Here is a 26,429-nt window from a genome sequence, read left to right as displayed (position 1 = left end):
TAGAAACTCAAGTGCTCCATTTACATGTTTTGCAACAAAATTTATGACATCCTCTTCGCAGAAATTGCTGTTTGACTTCTTCACAACAAATGCCATCGGTATTTGACCTGCTTCATGATCAGGATACCTACCACACACACCCCAGAAGGAAGAGAGTTTCATGCTTAAATAAATAGCATGTCTGCAAGAATCTTTGGCTTAATTTGAAAACGAAAAAGGACATCAGCTAATGTTTCAAAGGTCGTCTGGGCTACCAGCCCAAGTGTTCAATTCTAACTAAAACTTGAAAAATATTTGCTAGCTAAACAAGTGGTAAATCTAGCTGCATATAGACATTTGAAAGCATATCAGATCAACAAGTGGGAACTTGGGAAGTATATCAGATCAAGAAGTAGTAAATGGCACTCACGGAATAACAGCAGCATCAGTAATATCTAGGTTCAAGAGGAGCAACTCCTCTAATTCCGCTGGAGCAACCTGACAAAATATAAGTCTTCTCTGAGAAGATCAATATTTTGGGTTTGCATTTACTATAAAAAAGGTCCTTGAAATGCTATGTACCTGAAATACTTTGTACTTGATCAACTCCTTTATTCTGTCCACAACAAAAAGGAAGCCTTCCTCACCGATGTAACATAGATCCCCAGTTTTCAGCCATCCTTCCGAGTCTAAAGTTAACTCAGTAGCTTCAACATTACCAAAATATCCTGCATGGAGAAGCTGAAACCTTCATATATTGTTTTTGGGAAAAATTAATCTACGGAAGAGACTGTTATGACATCATATTTAAGCTGTGATTTGGGAGCTATCATAGTGCCTTCATGCACCACTTTGTGGAAGCATAGATTCATTGACTGGAGAATACCCTTCCTGTTTGAAAGATAATTGTTGTGGCTACAAAACATATGCTCTTAAAACTTTACAATAGCATAAGGTGTGCACTTCTGGGTATACAAACTTTCTGAGTGCACTTAAATAGAAATGTTCGAGATTCTTTAAGGCGAATATTAGCTTGGGGTACAGCATGTTTACTATGCACCCATTGTCTCATTGTGCATGGGGAGTTCAGCACTTGCTGCTTATGGTTTTTTTATCATCCTCACTTAACTGTTTAAGATTTTTCTCATACGATCTAGGTTTTCAAGGTGATCAGGGCATTATCCAAATCACCCTCTCAAAACTAAAAAAATCGAAAAACATACTCGAAATCAGCAAGGTCTGCAAATTTGTTAAATTTTTGCAGAAAGTAGTCTCCAATGGAAAATGACATAGCGACTAAGGAGTACCTTTCATGATTGTAGGTCCCCGCAACCAGAGCTCCCCTTTGTGGTTGGGAGGCATAGCTTTGCCAGTAGTTGTGTCAACCACTTTAGCTTGCACATGAGCTGCAAGCAAGCCCGCTGTTCCATAATGTCTGTTTTCTTCATCGGTTATAGTCGAGGATACTGTCCCGTTAGACTCTGTCAATCCATAACCCTGCATAATAATAACTTCCTTCAATTAGCCTTCTGCTCAAAACAGAAAGACATTCATATCGCTAAACATGGAATACAGTAAGTTTTGATCTTTCGTCATTTGGGGTAATTCGAAAGTTGGAACAGAATCAAGCCTGTTATGTCTTTCGGAGCTGGGAGACAGTTTTGCTGGGACTATGAACAAGAAAAACATAAATAATAAACAGAGGTGTGCCTTATAAGTGAGGCTTAGGTTTTCTTCAAGATATATGAAGTGCTATTAATAAACCTTTATATCATTTAACCATGGGAGATTGACTTAAACATGAGATGATAAAAACTCTATAAACAGGGCAGATGTTGAAATGGACGACTGAAAGTCTTATGTGATAAACAGGGAGTTACAATTTCAGCCCTGCTCAAAAGCAACTTAAAATCAAATTGATAAGAGGAAATTTGCGAATTAGGGCTGAATACGACCTGTTTAATTTGAACAGTTGGAAATCGAGCAGCGAAGTTGTCGATGATGTCTTTGCCAATTGGTGCTCCACCGCAGCCGATCGTGTGAAGCGAAGCCAAATCGTAATTGGCAACAATAGAAGACTTATTTAAAGCGACCAAAATAGGCGGAGCAGCAGGCAGGGACTTCACTCTGTACTTCTGTATGGCCGAAAGCATTTCAGCCAAATCGAATTTGGGCAGGACCACAATGGTACTCCCAGCTGCAATACAGGAAAGTGTACAGAAAAATCCGAAAACATGAAACAGCGGGATGATGAATAAACATATCTTCTCCCCTCCCTCCATCTCGTCCCGTCTGCTCAGAGCTCCAGATATCATGGCAATGAGATTTCTATGGGTGGAGATGACTCCCTTGCTTTTGCCCGTTGTACCCGACGAGTAGAGAAGCGTCGCAGTGTCTTCCTGTTTGATGTCCACTGCAGGGAGGCCGCTAATGTCAGACTGCAAGAGGAGGTTTAAAGTAGAAATACAGCCCCTGCCAGAGGAAGATATTTATGCCGGCTTCATGTAGTGGGTGAAGATTCGCGACCGCCATCATTATGGAGAATGGAGAAAGGCGTTGGCATAACAGTTTTCTTTTCATGTTTTGCGAGACACAGGCAATAGAACTCACGCCAGCTGCAAAGAGTTGAGGTTTTGCGAGACACAGGGAATAGCACTCGCGCCAGCTGCAAAGATTCTCGGCTGAGACCAAGGAGACACTAAATGCCCGCTGAAAATATTAAAAAGAGGCTTAATAAAAAAACGGTTTGCCTTTGAGTGTGGACGACACGTGTCAACTGTAGAGACAAAAGGACGACGAAAGTCTCTTTCAAAAGGAAGGCCTATCGGCCTAAATATAAAAGAAAAATATATGCTAATTTTTTAATATATAATTTTTACATGCAATAAATAATTATTATAATAATTATTATATAAATAATTCATGACTTAATATATCATTTATAAATATTAAGTAAATTTATATAAAAAGAAAAAATATATGAGTTTTTAAATATATAACTTCAATATATCTGAATAATGTATTTAAGCATTAATTATTAGTTGTAATACAAATTATTAAAGTTATTTTAGAAAACTTACCTTTTAAACTTGAAAAAAAAACTTTAAAATTAATTAAAATAAAAAGTAAAAAAAAAAAACTTTAAAATTAATTAAAATAAAACTTACTTTTAAAAGGAAAAATAAATATATAAATAAAAGCTTACTTTTTAAACTTTAAAATATCTAATTAAAAACTTACTTTTTAAAGTTAAATTATCTAAATATATAAATAAAACTCACTTTCTAAACTTTAAAATATCTAAATAAAAGCTTACTTTTTAAACTTCAAAATATCTGAATAAAAATGGGTATAGATTATAATAGGCTGATTCATTGTTTTCCGGGACGCTGAAACTTACTTTTTAAATGTAAAATATCTAAATATATAAATAAAACTCACTTTCTAAACTTTAAAATACCTAAATAAAAGCTTACTTTTTAAACTTCAAAATATCTGAATAAAAATGGCTATAGATTATAATACGCTGATTCATTGTTTTCGGGGAGGCTGATTCTTTCATTCACTGTCTTGTATTAACGCTTATAATGTCGTCAACTAAAATAAAAATAATAAACTGTCCGGGCCAACTCCATAGATTATTTTGGCCGACGTCAATTAATTAATTCAGTGACGCCGGACGCTGATTCTTTCATTCACTTGCGACTGAACAGTTGAATTTCCCATTTTGGAATTTTGTGCTGGCGTTTGCTAGTTTATTACAGATTTATGCGTTGAAGTTTACGATTTTTTTAGCCTCAGAGAGAAGCTGGGCGTATCTCTGCGGATCCGGATCCGAATCCGTCTCCGATCAGGGATCCGTGGATCCCACCATTAAGCTTGACGGATCCGGTAACATAGCATCACAGTCATCAAGCAAGGAACAATTACACAGTGAAGACTCGGAAGCATCATGGTCTCAGAATTCTCGCAATACATAGACAATACTCTATACTTTGTAAGTGTGTAATAGAAACTCGGTGTTACAGTCCTCGCAAGCCTGTAAGAAAATATTGATGATACAGTCCTCGCAAATCTGGAAGAAGAAGCTCGGTGATACTTCTCTTGGTAGTCAGTAAGAAGATCAATTATATACCTCTCGAAAGTCTGTAGGGAGCTCTGGAAACTTCAAAGTCTGTAAGACATTGATATCTCTTGGAAGGTCACTCACTGTAATATATATATATATATATATAAATTGATAAACCGTGCATATATGTCCTGATATATATATATATATATATATATATATATATATATATATATATATCCACACACACACAGTGGCAATACTAAGTACAACAAGCAACATGGGGCTTAAAGCTTGTTGGAGAAGGGAATCCACAACAAAAGGAGGACTGTTGCAGTAGTTTTGTGAGGGTTGTTAGGACTGTGTATTGTGTCCTAGCCAGACCCAGAATTGCAGCAATCAAAGAGGACCTCAAAAAGTGAGCTTAAATGTGTTTTTAAGGTGTTGGATCCGTGTTTTTGGGTCAGATTTGGATCAAAATGTTGGGCAGCTTGTGGGAGCCAATTTAGAGGCGTGATTGGGTGATCGTGAGCCTTAATCAGTGTAGATCTTGTAGTGTAGTATTGGGTGCCATTGATCTAGTGGAGGGCAGTGGGTTAGCTACCCAAAGTAGCACTAGACAAGCCACCTTGAAGTGGCGAAGAGGAGCTGAAGGTTGGGTGAGGTTTGGTACCGAAGTGCAGCATCTTGGTGGACAAAGGTGACTGCTAGCTTGGTAGATTGGAGCTCGGGATTAGGCCTACCCAGAGAGAAGATTGGATGACCCTGTGTACATGCAGCAATGTTAGGTGGCATCCCTCTTGGAGTCTCGATGTCTTGTCCTTTGAAGGACTAAGGGGCAACTAGTGAATAGTACGAAAGCGAAGGACTGACATGACAAGATACGACATAGAAGCTGCAATGAAGTTTGTCATTGTATTTTGTATACCATAAACTGTTGTATTATTCATATTTGGTTTAATATAATGAAGATTGGGTTGTAAATTGTTGTACAATTTTCTTAAAAGTTGTGTATACTTGTGTGCAAATGATTTACTGCTTTATATTTTCCGCTATGCAAAGTAGTTCTTGTTGAGATTCTTGGTTTGGTAGCATCAGAGATTTTAAGATTCAAATCTACACCCAAGGTTGTGGAAATTCAACATGGTATTAGAGTGTGTCTGAACTACTTTGGAAGACAGTGAATCTAAGTTGTGCACAACAAAGTACAACTTAAGAGGGAGTTGGTCACATTGTAGGTGATAATGTCTAAGTTGCAGGCTGGTATCCGATATGAGGACATGTTGGAGGGGTTGTCCAGCTGTACTCCATGGAAGGAAATGATTAAGTTGGTCTTGCAAGTCAATAGGATCTGGGAGTTTGACGAGAAAGCCATCAAGAAGTCAACTAACCCAAAGGAGCTGGAAGTGTACGAGGATTTGGATACGAGGGAGAGATTGATCATCCTAGATGGTGTGAAGGATGCCTTAATACCTCATTTGTCAGGGAAGAACAGCGCACATGAGATGTGGACGGATCTTCAAATTTTTTTCCAAAATAAGAATGAGAATTGGGTACTGGTATTGGAGGATAAGTTGAAGTCCACCAAGACGATAAAGGGTGAAGGCATGACTTCGTATCTGACGAGATTGTCTTAGGTCAAAGATGAGCTTGCTGCTGTCAGTGTGACTATTTCTGATGGAGATATGGTGAGGATTGCCTTGAAAGGGTTCACCGAGGAATGGAAGCCCTTCATCAAAGGAATTGTTGCCAAAGAGAAATTGCCAGACTGGAACAGGTTGTGGGACAACTTCATTCAGGAAGAGTTACGAGACGAGAATCTTCATCCAAAGAAGACTTTTGATGATGACGTGGCACTTGCAACACGAATGAAGGGTAAGTAGAAGGAGGACTTGAGTAAGATCAAGTCTTTCAACTGTGGCGAGATGGGTCATTTTTTGTCGAGATGTCTGATGAAGAAGAAGGGAGATGAGGAGAAGAAGAAAGGAAAGCGAGTCGAGTTCAAGAAGGAGCTTGCAGGTTCAGAGGGAGACTTTGCAATCCAAGAAGAGCGCGTGGTTAGTGGGGAGAAAGGGTGCTCCTACAACTACCAAGAAGGAATCATGGAGAGAGTGGAAGAAGTTATAGGAAAAGAAGAAGAAGCAGGGTGCTTCCAGCAGTGTCAGTGACACTTCCGAGAGGCGTAGTTCATAGAACATGGATTTTTGCAATAGTGAGTGCCAAGAGTTGGGCAAGTGTGCAAGTAGTGATGATGATGATGATGAGTTACTTCCTAGTCTTGGAAGTACCTCCCTCTCTAAGAGGGGTGTTGATTTTTGAGTAGGTTGAGAGATACTCCAAGCCCTAGGGTTCGTGGATTGGAGGATAAAGTGCCACAAGAGTCACTTGTGGGCTTGGAACCCCAGTATGGGGTTTTGCACCAAATCATGTTCTGGGCATTTCCATGAGCACATTTCTACATGCGATGGCATGAGATGATAGAGGGCGGAAAGGAGAATCCAATGCTTTGAGAATCATTGAATTCCGAGTTGTAGAAGTGGAGATATGAATTTTTGAAGTTATTTTTGGGGTTGACATCATAAGTGTCAAGGTCGGCTTGAGATGTTTTTAGGCTCATGACAGTTGGCAACCCCTAAATGTGATGTTTTAGAAGCCCTTCATTTATGTATAAATAGAAGGTGAGTGGGAGGACTATTCCTCATCCAATCCATTGTGCAACACTTCCATCATAAATAAGCTCATTGGAGAAGGAAATAACTCTGTTATGGGCCGCAACTTTGAGGGCACACCAGCGTGGGTTTAGAGAACTGTTTGAAGGTTGTCTCAAGGTGACCGAGAATTGGAGAGGGAGTCATAGAGTTGTGCTAGAAGGCCGCAACAAGGAGTGGTTTTAGGGTTGTTTGAGGGTGGAAATCCCTGTTTAGGGTAAGCCATATGCCCTAGAGCCACCGTAGGCCTGTTCTGGGCAAGGCAGGAGGGTTGTAAGGCCTATTCAAGGATTTTGTAGCAGTGAATAGTCAACGTGGGGCTTAAAGCTTGTTGGAGAAGGGAATCCGCAGCAAAAGGAGGACAATTTTGTTAGGGTTGTTAGGACTTTGTATTGTGTCCTAACCAAACTAATAATTGCAGCAGTCAGATAGGACCTCAAACAATGAGCTAAGATGTGTTTTTGAGGTGTTGGATCCGTGGTTTTGGGTCAAATTTGGATTAGAGTGTTGGGCAACTTGTGGGAGCCAATTTGGAGGCGTGATTGGGTGATCGTGAGCCTTCAGCAGTGCAGATCTTGAAGTGTTGTATTGGGTGCCATTGATTTGGTGGAGGGCAGTGTGTTGGCTACCCAAAGTAGCCCTAGACAAGCTATCTTGAAGTGGCGAAGAGGAGTTGAAGGTTGGGTGAAGTTTGGTGATGAAGTGTAGCACCTTGGTGCACAAAGGTGACTGCTAGCCTAGCAGATTGGAGCTCGGGATTAGACCTACCCAGAGAGAAGATTGGATGAGCTCGCGTACATGCAACAAAAGTGACTTATAGTAGTGTTAGGTGGAAGCCCTCTTGGAGTCTCGTTGTGTTGTCCTTTTAAGGACTAAGGGGTAGCTAGTGAGCAGTACGGAAGCGAAGAACTGACAAGACAAGATATGACATAGAAGCTGCAACGAAGTTTGTCATTGTATCTTGTATACCATAGACTGTTGTATTATTCAAATTTGTTTTAATAAAACGAAGATTGGGTTGTACATTATTGTACAATTTTGTTAAAAATTGTGTATACTTGTGTACAGGTGATTTATTGCTTTATATTTTCCGCTGTGCAAAGTAGTTATTGTTGAGATTCTTGGTTTGGTAGCGTCAAAGATTTTAAGATTCTAACCTAGACCCAAGATCATGGAAATTCAACACCGTGTACATTCAAAATCAAAGTCCTCATAGAGTTTTAGAAGGCATGACTCCTAAAGAAGCCTTCTCTGAAAGGAAGCCAGAGGTTTGTCATATGAGAATCTTTGGTTGTCATGTATATATTCATGTTCCCAAAGATAAGAGGAACAAGCTTGAGCCTTCAGGAAAGAAAGACATATTTGTTAGATATAGTGAATCTTCAAAAGCCTATAGAATATACATTCTAGAGCAATGTCAAGTTGAGGTCAGTCAAAATGTCACATTTAATGCGAAAGTGGCATATTGGAGGTCTAAGGAAGTCTTAATAGTTTCCTTGGAAGAAGTTAAGCAGGAAGCCTCAAGAGAAGAGCACTCTAGTTCTATAGAATGTACTAGAAGGCCATAAGTGCCTCAAGGTCCAACAAAACTAGTTATAGTTCCAGAGATCAAATAAGAGACTAGCAACGTTGGAAGAGGCGGAAGGATGTGTAGCTCTTGATGGCACATCTAGAGAGGGGAAGAAACCGAAAAGGTTCTCCAACTATGTAGCTCTCATGACAAAACTGATTGATGAAGAACCTTTGACTTATGATGAAGCAACCAACCAACAGTATGGAAGGAAGCAATGAATGAAGAATACCAATCTATAATGAAGAATGATGTTTGGGAAATAGTGCCATGGCTTGAGGGGGAGTCAGTAGTGACTTCCAAGTGGATCTATAAGATTAAGCATGTTGGAGATGGGAGCACTGACGAATACAAGGCATGTTTATGCCTAGAGGGTTCTCGTGGAAAGTGGGAGAAGACTATGATGATATTTTTGTTGCAGGTGCCAGATACACCTCCATTAGATCCATCATTTCACTTGTTGCTTCTGGATGGGAACTACACCAGATGGATGTAAAGATTACTTTACTCAATGGAGTAATTGAGGAAGTGGTGTACATAGAGCAACCTCAAGGATTTGAGGTATATGAAAAGGAGTCTCATGTTTGCAGGTTGAAGAAGGCCTTGTATGGACTCAAACAAGCTCTAAGAGCTTGATATGCTGGTATTGATAGTTATTTGATAGGATTTGGATTTACCAAAAATGAAGTAGATCCAAATCTTTAATTTAAGTTTGTAAGGAATGCACCTGTGATCCTACTATTGTATGTTGATAACTTGTTTCTGATAGGTGCCAAGCCTCTTATTATTCAGTGCAAGAAGTAGTTGGCTTCCGAGTTTGATATGAAGGATCTTGGGTTGATGCACTATTACTTGGGATTAGAAGTATGGCAAAAACCTAGTGAAGTCTTCTTTGGTCAAGGAAAGTATGTGATAAAGATCCTTCAAAATTTCAGAATGATGGATTGCAAATCCATGGCGACTCCCATGGTGACTAACCTGAAGAAGTTAAGAGGCTCCGACTCTAGTTTGGTAGATCCATTTATTTACAAGTGACTGATATGTATGCTGATGTATTTGGTTAAGACCAGGAAAAACATTTGCTTTGATGTGAACACTTTAAGCTAGTTTCAAATAGAACCAAGACATGAACATTGGATTGTAGCAAAGCAAATATTGAGATATTTGCGTCGCACATTGAATTATGGCTTGAAGTATGTTGTAAATAGGGATGCACAACTTCAAGGATATACAAATGCATATTGTTAATTTTGGCAACTGAGGGACAAATTCTCTCCTTTGTAGAATCTTCCTCATCAAGGAAGACCCCTAGTAGCCCTTGGAAGAATTTAATTTGGTTAAGGAAAAATATATTTTAATATGGAAACCCTCATGTGCACAAAAAGGATAGGTCAATCGAAAAGGAATTTAGACACCCTTGAAAGACTATAAATACAAGTCAAGTGACCCTCATTTGGAGATTATCAATCATTCTTCTTTGTTTTGGCTCACATAGGTTCAGGGTTTGTTTGTGGAAGTTAGTTCACACAGGTCTGAAATTAATTAGGGTTTTTGGTTCTCAACCACAGGGTTGCCACATCAAATTTTTGGTTGCAACTACACACACACAAGCATATGCCTGCAGTTGGAGGGTTTCAATTGCACACACATACACTCTCTCCATGCAATTGGAGACTAGAGGTTGGTTTTGACAATTGACCACAAATTTCGACAGTTGATGATAGTTGACGACAGTTGACCTCAGGTTGTTGAACAATGATTTTGATTAGTAATATTGTTGTGTTCATCTTTGAGATGTTGTTTGGATGATTTTTTGCTAGAAGTCTCGTGGATAAAGAATTGAATTATTGTACTCTCTCTTTGCTGAAACATTCAATGACAATCTAAAAAGAAGAATAATTTGAAAGGGTTTTCCCCCTTGTGGGGTTTTTCCTTGGTATCTGACCAATCCTGGTGTCTCTATTTGTGAATGTTTTTCTTCCATTGTTCCTTTATGTTCTGTTGCATTGGTGATGATATTGTTCTTTCTATATAATTGCATATGTTTTTGAATAATGTTATGATGTGGAATGGATTCAATGTGTAGATAATGAATTGTAATTATCTAAAGCAAAGAACAATATAGCGCTAAGAAAAATTAACATGGTATTAGAGCTAGGTTGAAGAAAAGTCATTGAATATACCCCCTGTGAAGATACCATTAATGGAAGTAAGAGAAGATGGAGGAGACCTAAAAGAATGCTAGGGTTTGAAGGAAACCCTAGGCAATTTGTTTATTAGGGTTTAATAATTATCTCGAGGTTAGGGTTTGGAAGAAACCCTAGAGGATGAAAAAGGATTGAGTTTTTGTTCTAATTGTTGAAGAAAGTGTAACTAGGTTCAATCTTCATAAATGTAATTTTGATCTTTGTACTTGTAAAGAAAAAAAAATATTATTTTTGTTATTTATAACAATGAGTTTCTTGCTCATTGATTAGCTCAAGCACATATTTAAGTGCTTCTCAGAAGTCAAAGAGTCAATGTATTTATTATACCCTTATGGGCTTGTTACACTATGTAATAATATGTGTTAGAGTCATAAGAAGACCTCCAAGCATAGTCATAAGCCTCCTCCAAGCGTTGGCACCATCAAAAGAAGCAATATGAATCATATAGAGCAAGTCGGCTTCAAGTCTTCATGTCGGCCTAAAAGAAGGAGACAAACTCCTATATGAGGAGCCATTCGACCTCCTCAAAAGATCATCATATCATCTCTGAATCAACGAGAAAGAGGATGAGTAAATTATACGAAGAAGTCAAGGAAATAGGTCTCCAAGTGTAGCGAGGAAGGAAGAAAGAAAAGCGAGTTTTTGGGGAATGTTCTAGGGCTAATTGCAGTCACATGTGCAAAGGCAAGAAGGCTGTTTTGTTATCATATCAAGCTCTCCTATTGCATTCATAAAGGATAAGTGTTTGGGCTAGAAAAGAGTGCCTATAAGGCCACTCATTCAAGCAAGGAAGAAGGCTACACAAGCGAATGAAGAAGGAGGAGCTTAACATAGTTTTTGTAAATATATTCCCACACACTTGTGAAGAATTAGGGTTGTATTACTGCTGCTCTAAACCTGCAATCTTCATGAAGAAAAGAAGGCCTAGTTGGGAGGTGACAAGATCATCTTCTTAAGTTAGAAAGGCTCCATCTCAAGCGAACAAAGAAAAGGACAAGGATCACTCTAGGGCATACAATCTAGGGTTTCTATAGTTGTTGGAAGAATAAGAACAAAGTGTTGGAAGGAGGAATACAAAGTGTCGGAAGAGGGAGGACAAAGTGTTGCAAGAGGAAGTAATCTTAAAAGGGCTTGACTTGTGCTTGGAGGATCTTCTTGCCAAGGGTTTAGTGTTTGGCATTGATCAATAGAAGCTTTAATAAGAGAAATTTATGAAAGGGTTTTCCTCTCTAAGAGAGAGGTTTTTCCCTTGCAGAGAGCCAACATCTTGTGTTCTTGTTTCTTGTGTTTTGGTAGCAGTTTGATGAAGTAAACACACACAACTAATAATGAGAAGAAGAAGATCAAACTAATAAAGATAAATTGTCAAAGTGCTTCACAAATTGTTATCAAGTCTAGAAGAATCCTACTATACATAACTGCCCTTGATTCTTCAACATGGTATCAGAGGTAAAGTGACACATCAAGGAAAAGGCATCTCAAGAACACTCATAAGATGACTCATCAAGGAAGAGCATCTCAAGGACATCCACAAGGTTGAAGCATTAAGCCAAGAAGTCTCAATCACATCAAGAACAAGAAAGGACTACAAGAAGACTACAAAGCAAGAGGAGAAGCCTTTTTGTATAAAGGGACCTACAAGAAGAGCAAATCAAAGAAGGACCCACATCAAGCTACACCATCTTCAAGTCAAGTCATCAAGCAAATCTCATCATAAAAAAAGTCCATTTGAAGCATCTTGAAGAACATCAAGATCTAAAGAAGGCAAGCCATCAAGTCTTTAAGAAGAAAGCAAGTCCACTACATCTCAAACTCTATCAAGTAAGTATATGTCCCCTTCTGAATACACCCCAATGTCTTTTTGCAAGGAAAGCCACAAATTGGTTGGGACCACTAAATTCCTTGCATGGAAGAAGAGGATTGATTTATTTGTCAAAGAGAATGAACTTCTAGATCATATCAAAAGGAATATCACAATCCCTGCTAAGGAACAAACTCAAGCCTTAGCCAAGTACAATAAGGATGAGACAAGGGCTCAAAGGATTCTAATGGAATCCATCAAATACTCGCTCATTCCTTATGGCTCCATATTTGAAACATCAAAAGAAATCTATGACAAGCTAATAGAGCTATTCTTGGTAAGCATAGCTGGAGAAGTGATATCTCTACAAAATGATTTGTACAAGATGAAGATATCAAAGGAAGGAATAGCTCCATACTTCATGAAGATCTCTGAGATGAGGGATCAACTTCAAGAGCAGGGAGAAGTCATGTCTGACATAGAAATGACAACCGTAGTACTCAATTCTCTACTTGAGGATTGGGGCAAATTCACATCAAGCATACATGCCAAGAAGGAAGCAACCCCACTAGGTGAATTATGGTCTCTATGTAAGATAGAGGAAACTATACTCAAAGAAAAAGATGACGTGGGATCAAATGAGCAAGCATTTGCAACCATGGCCAAGAGAAAGGGAAAATTTGGAAAATTTGGTCCACGAAGAACAAACAATAGAGATATGTGCAAAGTCCAATGCTTTGGATGCCAAGAATATGGCACTACAAAAGGAATTTCCCTAAACTTAAGAAGGACAACAAAAACAAAAGAAAAAGGGAAGAAGCTCATGTAACTCAAGAGGTGAAAGAAGACAAGAAGCAAAAGAAGGAAGATCCTCCAGATCTCTACTATGACTAAGTCTACTTCTTTACTTAAAGTCTTCTTTCAAAGTTTTGAGTAGTATAGAAGCATGTAGAGATAAAACAAAATGCGTGGTTAGAAATAACTTCTAGAATATAGGAGCATGATGTACATATAGCTCAAAATATTCATGTAGAAGGAGCATACCTATTATAGGACATCATCCATTATAACATAATATTTGATCATGATTGTATCCTAGAAGGCCTCCATCATCAAAAGGAAGAAACATTTGCAGGATGAGGGTCTTCAAAATCCTATGACAAGAATCTTCAAAAGAAGGTTCATAAATAAGAGCAGATGTATCAATGGGAATTCCATTCATGGAATACAAGGAAGGATTATATGCAGGCAAGAAAAGATGAAACAAGAAAGGCTACACCAATAAAAAAGGACCATCAAATGAAGCCAAGATGATCAAGGAAAAATCAAGATGAGGTATGTATGCATCAAATTTTAAGTCATGTCATCATATATGTTATTGAGTCATTGGAATAGTTCTAAAAACATGATCAAGTACAAAAGGATCTTTCACTGAAGACATAATCAAGAGCATGTACTACATCTAATAAAGGTCAACAAGAGGAAATGCTCAAATAAGGAGTATAAGGTTGTTGACTAGTTGAAGAAGCAAGTGAAGAAGAAATACTCTCTTAAGGAGTATGAAATTGCTAACTAAGAAGCAAGTGAAGAAGAAATGCTGACTAGTCCAAGACACAGGTAATGAAGAAAGTGCTCTCATGAGGAAGTATAAGGTTGTTATCTAAACAATTCAAGAAGAAGCAAATGAAGAAAGAGATCAAGCATGTGAAGAACACCATGGTCTTGAAGAATCATTATTTAACAAGATCCATTAAAGACATCTCCTGAAAGAAGGCATGACAACTCTGACAAAGGAAGAAAAAGATCAAAGGATCCTTGACACCTATGAAGGCCTTGGAGATATTAAGATGCAGATAACTGATTCAACTCTAAAAAGATGTCATGATGAAGAAGCCATCCAACAAAAGCACTATTTAATATTGGAGCAATGTCAGGATGAAGTCATGAAGGGCTACTAAATCGAAGAATGGGAACAAGAAATTACAATTAAGCATCTATGTGATAAGTATTTTGAAGCATAAACAAATTTTTTTGACAAAGGAGTAGTTAGATCACGAAAGAACCTGGCATACATCAAGAAGGCCACTTTCCACGAAGGAGCAATAGCATGACAAGCCAGGAAGGAAAATGATCGATGACCTGTGCCCTACCAAGAAGAAGTTGAAATAAAGACTTCATGACATCAAAGGAAAGAAGGAGATCAAGCAGGTGAAGGACCCACGAAGAAGAAGTTGTTGATGAATGGATAAGTCCCTAGCTAAGAGGGAGTTATAACAAGTTCCCAATTACAAAGGAGCTTGGATAAGCTCCTTGTCAGAGAAAGCTTGGGCATGTCTTCCTCAATTAAGAGGAAGAGATAGACACAACATCCGATACTCTTTGAGGAGGTGTAGGGCATCCAAGGCAAGAGTAGGCAAGAGAACCATATTCTTTGAGCGCTGGGAACCCAAGACAAAAATAATCTTAGAAGGTCATACTTAGTGAACAGTCGGGTGGGTATGTACCTTGAGAGATAATGACTAAGGTGTCTATAAGTCATTGGTTTGGCCAACATTGTGCTCTGATCTAATGAGAGATAGAGTTGTTAGGCAAGGCCTTTTTATGAACAATGTTGGGTACTATGATGCTATAACAAACGGATTGCCAATCCAGTTTCTCTTATGTGAATTCTTCAAGATTGAAAAAATAGCCAAACACCTTGTGATGATCTATGAATACCTCCCTAGTTAAGAGGGAGTGTTGAAGAAAGTGTAACAAGGTTCAGTCTTCATAAATGTAATTTTGATCTTTGTACTTGTAAAGAAAAAGAAATATTATTTTTGTTATTTATAACAATGAGTTTCTTGCTCATTGATTAGGTCAAGCACATATTTAAGTGCTTCGAGGAAGTCAAGGAGTTAATGTATTTATTAAAGACCCTTATGGGCTTGTTACACTATGTAATAATATGTATTAGAGTCATAAGAAGACCTCCAAGCATAGTCATAAGCCTCCTCCAACCGTTGGTACCATCAAAAGAAGCAATTTGAATCATATAGAGCAAGTCGGCTTCAAGTCTTCATGTCGGCCTCAAGTTGGCCTAAAAGGAGGAGACAAACACCTATATAAGGATCCATTTGACCTCCTCAAAAGATCATCATATCATCTCTTAAATCAGCGATAAAGAGGACGCGTAAAGGGTACGAAGAAGTCAAGGAAAGAGGTCTCCATGTGCAACAAAGAAGGAAGGATGTAAAGCAAGTTTTTGGGGACTGTTCTAGGGCTAATTGCAGTCACACGTGTGAAGGCAAGAAGGCTATTTTGCTGTCATATCAAGCTTTCCTATTACAGTCATAAAGGAGAAGTGTTTTGGCTAGAAAAGAGTGCCTATAAGGCCTCTCATTCAAGCGAGGAAGAAGGCTACACAAGCGAAGGTAGAAGGAGTCTAACATAGCTTTTGTGAAGATATTCCCTCACACGTTCGAAGAATTAGGGTTGTATCACTGCTGCTCTAAGTCTGCAATCTTCGTGAAGAAAAGAAGGCCCAATTGGGAGGTGACAGGTTCATCTTCTTAAGTTAGAAAGGCTCCATCTCAAGCGAAGGAAGAAAAGGACAAGGATTGCTCTAGGGAATACAATCTAGGGTTTCTACAATTGTTGGAAGAAGAAGAACAAAGCGTTGGAAGGAGGAAGACGAAGTGTCAGAAGAGGGAGGATGAAGTGTTGCAAGAGGAAGTAATCTTGAAAGGGCTTGACTGTGCTTGGAGGATCTTCTTGTCAAGGGTCTAGGGTTTGGCATTGAGCAATAGAAGCTTCAATAAGAGAAATTTACGAAAGGGTTTTCCTCTCTAAGAGAGAGAGGTTTTGCCCTGGCAAAGAGCCAACATTTTGTGTTCTTGTTTCTTGTGTTTTGGTAGCAGTTTTATGAAGTAAACACACACACTAATAATAAGAAGAAGATGATCAAGCTAACAAAGATAAATTGTAAAAGTGCTTCACAAATTGTTATCAAGTCTCGAAGAATCCTACTATACATAACTGCCCTTGATTCTTCAACACTAACTACATGTGATAGATTCAATATAACCCTAGATAGGTTAGTCTCAATTAGGCCTGGTTGTTTATGAGGTCGATGGAACCATTGAAGGAAACATTGTTACATGGATAATGGACAATACTAATTCTTGAAGGTCGGTTCAAGAGGGAAATGATCACTTCTCGTTGAAAGATACATACCTTTTAGATTTATGTATTGTTTTGATTATTACTGATACTTCCTGCATGAATATTTAAGTGTTTAATGCTTCTAACCTCTAGATGAGATGTGATAAGAAGATCCTTCTTGAGAATCATCTATGGTGCAGGAAAAGAGAGCTAGTACAAAAGAAGGAAAATGTTTCAAAGTAGCATCTGAAAATTACGATATGCAAGTAAGAGCTACAAGTTGCACGTGTATCTAAATACTTCGAGGTATGTATAGTATATTGTTTTAGTGTTGTGATTAAGTTGCAATGTTGGATGGCTAGTTAAGCCCTAATGTATGACAAAAACATCACCTTCGTAAATGTCTCATGCATGCATATTGGTACGTTTGATCTCTAGTACATGTAATATATTGTTGCACTTGATATTTGGCAAGTATCTTACATTTTAGACATGATGAATTTCTTAGATGCATTGTTTTTTATATATTGTGACTTGATATTGCTTGTAATAATCATGGTAACCTTGATGATAAAAGTGTAACAATAATATTGATACTCATTATCTTGTTGACCTTGGTTTTGATAAGCTTAGTAAATTTGACAATATGACAAAATTGGATGCCCTGACTTGATGATTGAGTAATATGATAAAGAAGTGATGTAGTCGTTGAAGAATGTAACTAGTGTCGGTCTTCATAATTGTACTTGAGTCATGGTATAATATATTTGTCAAAATAAAATTTTATTATTAAATATATTGACTTATTACAACATGGGTTTCATGCTTGGGTCAATGTTTAATAGGTCAAAGTGTCCATTGAGTGCTCTAGGATTTTTGTTGATTCAAAATCAAATTTATCATGTAGAGAATCCCTTCTTGGGTTCATGATGTCAAAGATAAAAATGTATTTATTTTGTTGATTTTTTGTAGCTTGGAAGGTACTCTAAGCCTTGAGGATTGAGGGTTTGGAGGAAGGAGCTCCACAAGTGGCCTAGTGGGCTTGACACCTAAGCCTGGGGTTTTGTACCCATCAATGCTTGGGCCAAAACTGTGACAAGATTGCGACATGTGATGGATGAGGATGAGAATAGATGTCAAGATTAATCCAACGCATCAAGAATCGTCCAATTTCGAGTTAGCATTGTTGATTTATGAATTTTGAAGTTAATGCGTGGTTATGAGGCATACTAGGACAAGTCAGCGAACATGTTAGAGTGCCCTTAAGGGCTAATGTCACACCCACATGGAGGCTATAAAAAGGAGTGACATTGGAGGTCATTCCACACATATCCCATGTGCATTCAACATCAAGATTAGTTTTGAAATTGAGTGCAGTTCTGAGGCAAGAGGAAGGAGACAATGCATTGCCTCTATCAACAATCCAAGTCCATCTGGCCACTGAACCTCGACAATCCAATCTACTCACTAGTTGTGCCTTAGACCATCAAGGGCATAACGCATTGAGACTCTTGTTGAGTTGTTCACAACTTCATTTGTGAACAACTCACAACTTCCCATTGCTGCTTCTCAGTTACTCATGGACTTCAGACCACTATAGTCTTTCTTGGTTGCTCCAATGAAAACCAACATAGGGCGTGGATGGCTGCCACCTATCATTGCAGGATGTCCAACTCCCATAATGAACATGGGCTCGGAGGACTACCCATCATCTGTTGTAGAATTCCTTCTCCACAGATAAGTTTAGGGCTACTCAACTTCTCCTTTGGCTCATCAACCCTTGAGCTCAACAACTGCCACTCTAGCAACCACCTAAGTCCATGAAGATGGTTCACACCGGGCTCCAACTTGGGCACTATCACACTGTTCTCCAGTATACCATAAATTCCCAATCCACATTCATACTATACTGTTGTTGTGACTGTGATCTGGTTAGGGCACACTACATTCACTTATAGGACCTATCCTCCAGCTCCAACATCCTCTTACAGCTACGACCTGCCTTCCTTAGGTTTCTCCTCCTATCATACGTTTCTCCTTTTGGTGGAATCTGGTCCTTGTTTAGGCCTTCCATCCCACTAAAAAAACTAAAACCTCCTCCCAAACAAACTATAGGTATGTGGCTCCCTTTTATGAGGTTGTCCACACACAATACAACCTAGAAATTATTTTTGCTAGTCTTGGCTTGCTTCCTAACTGTCTTAGTGTGGTAAAGGGCACCCTCTGCCACTGTAATAGCCCTCCAACTAGCCTCAAATAAGTTTGTTGTTCCTTCCTAACAGGGCATCTAGCCTTCCTTGATACTCGGTCCGTTGTCTTGATATGAGGTAGCTTGATTAGACCAAAAAACAAGCTTTCAGCCTACCAAAACTTACCATCACATACTTCGGTCCCTATCTGCAATCAAACAAGACTTCGACACCTAGTTTATGAAGGAATCCTGTAACAAACAAGCCCAGACTATGTCTCAAGCACCTCAACCCTTCTGCAAGGTAATCTCGGCGCCAAAACGGTCATGGAGAAGCCCCATGCATAGGCTTCTCCTCCTTTGCTTGGTTGCTCCTTTACCTACGGCCCAAAACATAAGTGCCCTCTGTCTTATGCAAGCTCCTTCTGTGCTTCTTTGCTTGCTTTTTTGTTGCTCTCTTGGATGATCAAATTACTCCACACATGAGCTCTTTTTATACTAACTCATGTGGATACAACATCTACCCTTTAGGGCTCAAACAACTATCATTAGGCCTTCTTAACACTAGGCTGACTTGAATTCTTCATGTGTAATCCCACACACAAACTTTAAAAATTCACAACTCCACTATGACAACTCAGAATTTGATGATTCATAATGTGTTATATTTGTCTCGACATCCTCTATCATCTCCCTTCATCACATGTCAAAGTTTTTTCACGGTCTTGGGCCAAACATTGATGGGTGAAAAACCCCAAGCTTGGGTTTCAAGCTACAAAAATCAACACCTCACCACTAAATTCAGCCTCTAAAATAGATCCAAAATCTCAAGTCAAAACAAATCAAATCAAACCCAAACTCCTAAAAATAACTGTTGGTCAAAGTCCAAAACAGAAGTAGAATTCATCCCTCAAAAATCCTTCTTTCTCCTTCACACGTCTGAAGAATAGCCCTGTAATTTTAGAAGTAGTCGAGCCTCTAAGAGAAGAAAATATGAGTTGATGTGATGCTCCAAAATGATGTGACAAATTATGTATTTATATGCTTCTTAGGAGGTCGAATTAGCTTGCCCATGCCGACTTGTATTTTTGTGCACTTGTGGGTTTCACCTTCAAAAATATAATTTTCCTTGACCAAATTAAATTCTTCCAAGGGCTAGGAGGAGTCTTTCTTAATGAGGAAAATTGTCCAATGGAGGGAATTTATCCCTTAGCTGCCAAATTATCACTCCCTCTCAGCTAGGGTGAAATTTATGACTACATCATGAATCTCATCTCAGAAAGCCCATCTTTGTTCATCTATTAAACATTCTATAATATAAAGAAGAAGAAGAATCATCATCACAAGGGAGCTCAAGCTACCCCCCTATATCCAACAACAATAGGAAGGATAACCCAACTTGTCATGAGAGACAAGGATAAAAAATATTATTGCATGTTAATCTTCCCACCTTGACCCTCAAGAATCAAGTGGTAGAACACTTGCATCCTTTCACTTGGGGAGGATACCCAACTTACCAGAGGTAAGGATCACAAACTCCCAAGTCTCTCCTCATCCATTGGCCAGATGGATGGAAATCCCAACAAGCCTAACTTGTGGGTAGGATGCATATTGGGGTATACTTTGTCAAGTCTCAAACAGATGGTAGGGGAGGATAGCCCAACTTGTCATAAATGACAAGGATCACATACACCCTACAATGACAATAGGCTAGATAGCCCAACTTTCCATAAGTGGAAAGGATTACAAATCTTGGTATCTTTTTGATACCTCAACCCCAGGAGCTCTCATGGCTCAATTCCTCACAATGGGAGCTCAGACAGGGGGGATAACATAGCTCAGTGTCCTTGATTATTCAGGACCCTCACCTTGGAGGGTCACATCCATCAGTCCAAGCTGGTCTCTAAAGACCAAGAACTTCCATTTCTACAAAGCCTTCATTAGAATGGCTGTTATCTGCTTGTTACTCGAAATATGGAGTCTTATTGCTCCTCTTTACACCATGTCTCAAATGAAGTGATATTGGATCTCAATATGCTTGGACTTATCGTGGAACACAATATTTTCTGCCAATTGAATCCCACTCTTGTCATTGTATGCCACTATCGTATCCAAAACTTGCTCAAACATCTCTCCAAAGAGCTTCCTCAACCATACTACCTCCCAACTAGTGATGCTAGCAGCAATATACTCTCCCTTGGTTGTGCTAAGTGCAATGAACTTTTGTTTCTCGCTCATCAAAGATATCATGGAAAAAACCAAACTAAAGCAGCACCCTAATGTGTTTTTCTTATCAATAACATTCCTGACCCATTTAACATTAGTGTACCCATGAAGTCTCATATCTTTGATAGTATATCTCAGAATAATATTAATCGTCCCATGGAAATATCTCAACATATGCTTGTTAGCAACCCAGTGTACATGAAGAGCCTCAGTCATAAATTGACTCAAAATGTTAACTGCAAAACATATGTTTGGACAAGTGTTCACGAGGAAACTCAATGCACCAATCAACTGTCGATACTAAGAGGGATTTTCCAAGTTAGGTCCTGCAACATCTCCACATAACTTCTTGAAGTTCATCGGTGTGGCCATGGACTTGCATTCTACTATTCCAAATCTTTCCAACTACTTCACAACATATTTTCCTTTAGAAAAGAAAATTTCATCAAGCTTTTTCCACACCTCTAAGCCTAGGAATTAGTGCATCAATCCAAGGTCTTTCATTTCGAATTTAGATGCCAACTCCCTCTTACATTCAAGAATCAAAGGCTCACAATCTATCAAGAATAAATCATCAACATAGAAAACCAAAATCAAAGGCATACCTTGGACCACTTTGAAGTAGAGGTTCAGATCGACATTGCTTCTTGTGAATCCAAGCTTCACCAAGTAGCTATGAATGTGGTTATACTAGGCTTTGGGGCTTGATTCAAGCCATAGAGTGCCTTCTCTAGCCTGCAAACATGAGTCTTCCTATCATGTACTTCAAATCCTAGTGGTTGTTCAATGTACACTTCTTCCTGTAGTAGCCATGAAGAAATGTGGTGTTCACATCCATCTGGTCACCAGAGTCCATCCTTAACTAGTAAAAAGGGAAACAATAGATCTAATAGTGGTATAGCGGGAAATAGGTTCAAAAATGGCATCATAATCTTCTCCCTATTTCTGGGATAAACCTCTAGCCGCATACTTCCATTTAGGTCTCGGCACCACTTCCCACACATCATTCTTCATAATAAACTCATACTCTTCAGCCATAAAATTCTTCCAAAAATTCTCTTTCATTTCTTCTTCAAAGGTGGGAGGCTCAACCTAAATGATGGTGCTCATAACTACAACATATCCCTAGTATCGTCATGGCTTCCTACTTTCTCTAAAGGTTCCTCTGGCATTAGCGTGTCTTTCAATGCCTTATAAAGTATCATGAAGCCAAATTTGTCTCTTCTTGGCAAGGGGATCACATGGAGGAGGATCCAAGGGTTCCATAGGTTCCATGGGATGATCAACAACATATTTTTTCGGCTCAAGCACAGAAGGACTTTCTAGTAGGTCCATGACATCATCCTTCTTTGCAATAGGAGGAGGAGGAATATTCCTTGCTTTTATGAGGGTAGCATCTTCACCGAAAGTTACATCCCTGCTAAACTCGACATTCCTTTGACCAAAAAAATGTATTCTAAAAGCTTTATAATTATCACAATACCCAACAAGCGTACCTTTCTTTCTAATGGCTTCCAACATGTTCCTTTTGTCCTTCGGCACATGAAAGTATATAGGGTAGCCAAATATCCTCAGATGGTCAACATCGGGCTTCACACCTTTGAAAACTTCTTTGGAAGTCTTATCTCCCATGGCTTAATGAGGAGTTTTGTTTTGAACATAAACTATTGTATTAGGGGCTTCTCTCCAAAGGAACTTCGATAACTTTTGATCACGCAGCATTACCCAGGAAGCTTCAATTATAGTCATGTTCTTTCTTTTAGCCACACCATTCTGCTCAGGATTATAAGGTATGATGGTATCCTTGATTCCAGTGTTCTTGTAGAACTCAATGAACTCATTAGAGGTATGTTCTCCACCATTATCAGACCTGAAGACCTTGATCATTTTCCCTGTTTGATTCTCCATCAATGCCTTGAAGTCCCATAACATTTCAAATGCTTCATCCTTCTGATTCAAGTAGAATATTCAAGTCTTCTAGGAGAAATCATCCACAAATATTATATAATATAGATAGCCAACCAAATATTTTACTAGCATAGGTCCACAAAGATAAGAATGAATGAGTTGTAGGATATCACTGGTCCTGCTTTTGCTAGAAAGGAATGGTCCCCTTGACTTGTTTCCACTAACACATCTTGGACATACTCCATCATGGTTAGATAGAACTTCAGGCATTCCAGAAACCATCCTTCTTACTTTGGGTAGGGCTTCATAATGTAAATGAGAAAACCTTCGGTTCCATAGCTCACTTTGATGATTGCTATCATGTACAATTGCTCGTAGTGGTCTTCCATTGACTCTTTAGAATCCTTCAATTCTAGATCCCAATGTGAAAGCATCCCTCATGTTGGACTCCATAGGTCAAGTGAGGACCCTTCCTCTTATGAAGGAAACTCTCATTCCTTTGTATTCTAAGGTAGATATTTATACAAGGCCCTTCTTCAACCCCAGAACATGCATAACATCATGAAGAATTAAGGTTTCCCCATAATCCAAATGAAATTTAACAGAGTCAAAGCCCTTCACAGGATAAGTAGAATAATCTCGAAGACTTTTTTTAAGTTAGTCTCCCTCTCAACCAATTTTTAGAGGATTTCATGATGCGTAGAGAAATTTCTATAGGCCCCACTATCTACCAACCATCACACGAATATGAAGGAGAGGAACTAGAAAGAGCAGAAACCAGATATATTAAGATTGAGTGGAAACTACATTATTTACATACCTGGAGTTTCTTGATATATTTTGAGGATGATGGCCTTCTTCATGATCATCAGGAGCATATTTTCTTCTTCTATCATCTCTTCTTATTCTATCATTGAACTTGTTATTGTTGAAACCTTAATAATTGTTGTAGTTGGATCTTGGAGCATTCTGATTTTCCGAACAGTCTTTGGCAAAGTGTCCATACCTATGGCCCTTGAAACATTCAACTTTTTCTTTCTTAAATATTCTTTGAGAGTCCCTTGATGTTGGCTTTCTTGAATTAAATGATCTTCCTTTTCCTTTCTTCTTGTCTTGAGCAACAAAGGTAGAGGGCTCTCCTTCTTCATGCTTTTGAATTCTCCCTCTAGAAATCAACCTGGTTTCTTCTTGAGTGCATTTACCAACCAACTAATCAAATGCTAGGGACTTGCCATTGTTTCTTGTAGTAGTAGTGAAGGTTTCCCAAATAGGAGGAAGGCTTTGAAGAGTAACAAGCACTAGCTCTCTGTCAGATATAGGTTCTCCAACACTTTGCAATTGATCCCTTAGTTTGGATATTTGTAGAAATTCCTTGTAGATTCAAACTGTTTGTAATTTACTAAAACAGTAGACTTGAATCTACTCTACTTATCAGTGAAAACAATTAAACGATCATTAAATCATGAAGCCTACAACAGAAAGAATTCAATCAACACATTACATAATGATTTCCTGGGGAAAGCCACAGCTAAAATCCCATGCGATATATATATATGTTGCATTAGTCATAGAATATAAGAAGATTGCAATGCTTTGCTCAAACCCGAGCAACCTCTACACTATCTCTATCTATCTCATGACTTCCTAGACAAGCCCAGACCAATACTTAACCAAATTTTGGCTTGCCCAAGTCCCTATTTCCTTGTGTTATTTCCCTAGGAATTAGCCCCCTATTAATTAGAGAAATTCCTCAATATGAATTGTGCAATCCTCATAGGCCTTCCTTTGATTGCATGCACCACCTGTATAATTCAGATGATTATACAACTGATAGTACATTGTACCTGAACTCCAATCTCAACTGGGTAACTCTAAAATCTGACATGCATGAGTTATTTATTAGTGAATCATCATTTAACTAGTTGAACCTACTAGTTCCTCCATCATTGGGTACTAGTTTAACTCACTTTAACCCAGTTAAACTGAATTAATTAATTACAACTCAAAATAAACTCAACTAGGGCTCCTATAATGTAGGATACACTCTACATGACTCAAGTTAGACCCTCAACTTGAATTAACTGAGCTAGCTAAGTCAATTTAACTTATTGAACTCGTACAAGTTGTCTTGTGATGTGGAATTACGATTTTTATTCGTAATTTAATTCAAGGACAAAATTAAATTAGGATTTTCTTGTTTCATTCTCTACACTCCCTCTCAACAAGAAAGGGATTATTAGAAATCCCATTCTTGTCTCTATGGAACTCAAATTTTCCTCTTGACAGTGCCTTAGTCAAGATGTCTGCATCCTGCTCCTTTGTAGGAATGTACTCCAGCGACATGATTCTCTTTTGCACACAATCTCGTAGATGGTGATACCAGATTTCGATATGCTTGGACCGATCATGAAAAACTGGATTCTCAAGGAGTTTGATACAACTCTTATTATCACAAAAAATCATTGTATGATCCATATGCTAACCAAATAACCCAACAAGGATATTCCTCTTCTAGATAGCCTCACAAGTTGCTTGGCTAGCATCCAGATACTCTGCTTCTGCCGAACTGAGTGCAACTGATCTCTGCTTCCTGTTGTACCAGGAAACTGTTGCTGACCCAATACTGAAGATTCCCCTTGATGTGCACTTCCTGTCGGATGGGATCCTTGCCTGCATATGTGAAGCCTTGAAGCTTCACTCCCTCTGCCTGTATGTACCAAAAACCAAAATGAGTGGTGCCTCTAAGGTATCTCAACACATGTTTAGTTTCCTTCTGATATGGTTTGGTTGGATTAACTATTGCTTGACTAAGTTGGTTAACTACAAAACATATGTTTGGTCGTGTGTTCACCAAATACATAAGTGAACCCATAAGTTGCATGTAAATAGTAGCCTCCACTACTTCACCTGAAGTAGCATCTTCCTTCCTCCAATTCCCTGCTAGAGGAGTCTCCATGGGTTTGTTGCTCTCTATGTGGAACTTCTTTAGTATCTTGTTGGCATACTTTCCCTGGGAGAAAAAAAAATCTTCATCCCCTTGCCATACTTCCATACCAAGGAAATAATGCATGAGCCTTAAGTCTTGCATCTTGAATTTTCTGACAAAATCCTCTTTGCAAGATTTTACCAACTTCTCATCACTTGTTAGAATTAAATCATCGACATATAATACTATAATCAGCAATTTACCTTCAACCACAATATGGTAAATGTTTTCGTCTACTTCACTTTTGGTGAAGCCCAACCTGGTGAAATCGTTGTTGATCCTAGTGTACCAAGCACAGGGTGCTTGTTTCAATCCATACATCACTCACTTGAATTTGCACACGTGACTCTCTGTTGAAGGTTTCAAATCCTTCTGACTGGTTAATGTACACCGCTTCCTCAATCACTCCGTTGAGGAATGTTGTCTTTACATTTATCTGATGCATCTTCCATCCCATTTGCGCTAAAAGTGCTAGAATAGATTTGGTTGAAGAGTACCTTGCTACTGGAGAAAAGGTCTCCTCGTAATAAATTCCCTCCACCTGAGAGAACTCTCTGGCCACAAATTTGGCCTTATGTTTCACCACGCTCCCATCTGCAGCTTTCTATACCTTGTAAATCCATCTAGAACTCACCACTGACTTG

General features: G+C 38.7%; 1 protein-coding gene across 1 annotated transcript in view; it reads right to left on the bottom strand.

Annotated features, from left to right (window-relative positions):
* Nucleotides 1–26,429, bottom strand: part of LOC149203170 (uncharacterized) — a 59,989-nt gene that overhangs the window by 477 nt on the left and 33,083 nt on the right. The window contains exons 5-10 of the mRNA XM_089401787.1: nt 2,590–2,688; nt 1,935–2,459; nt 1,287–1,476; nt 562–707; nt 410–477; nt 25–127 (exon numbers count right to left, since the gene is read on the bottom strand). Of these exons, the coding sequence (XP_089257913.1) occupies nt 25–127; nt 410–477; nt 562–707; nt 1,287–1,476; nt 1,935–2,459; nt 2,590–2,688 (1,131 nt within the window). The remainder of the gene's footprint in view (nt 1–24; nt 128–409; nt 478–561; nt 708–1,286; nt 1,477–1,934; nt 2,460–2,589; nt 2,689–26,429) is intronic.

The sequence above is a fragment of the Pinus tabuliformis genome, chromosome 2_1, assembly GCF_031772625.1.
Source record: "Pinus tabuliformis cultivar Carrire ecotype Pingquan chromosome 2_1, CPIR1, whole genome shotgun sequence".
NCBI classification, from domain to species: Eukaryota; Viridiplantae; Streptophyta; class Pinopsida; order Pinales; family Pinaceae; genus Pinus; species Pinus tabuliformis.
Note: the sequence above shows the minus strand (reverse complement) of the source record. Positions and strands in the feature narration are given on the sequence as shown.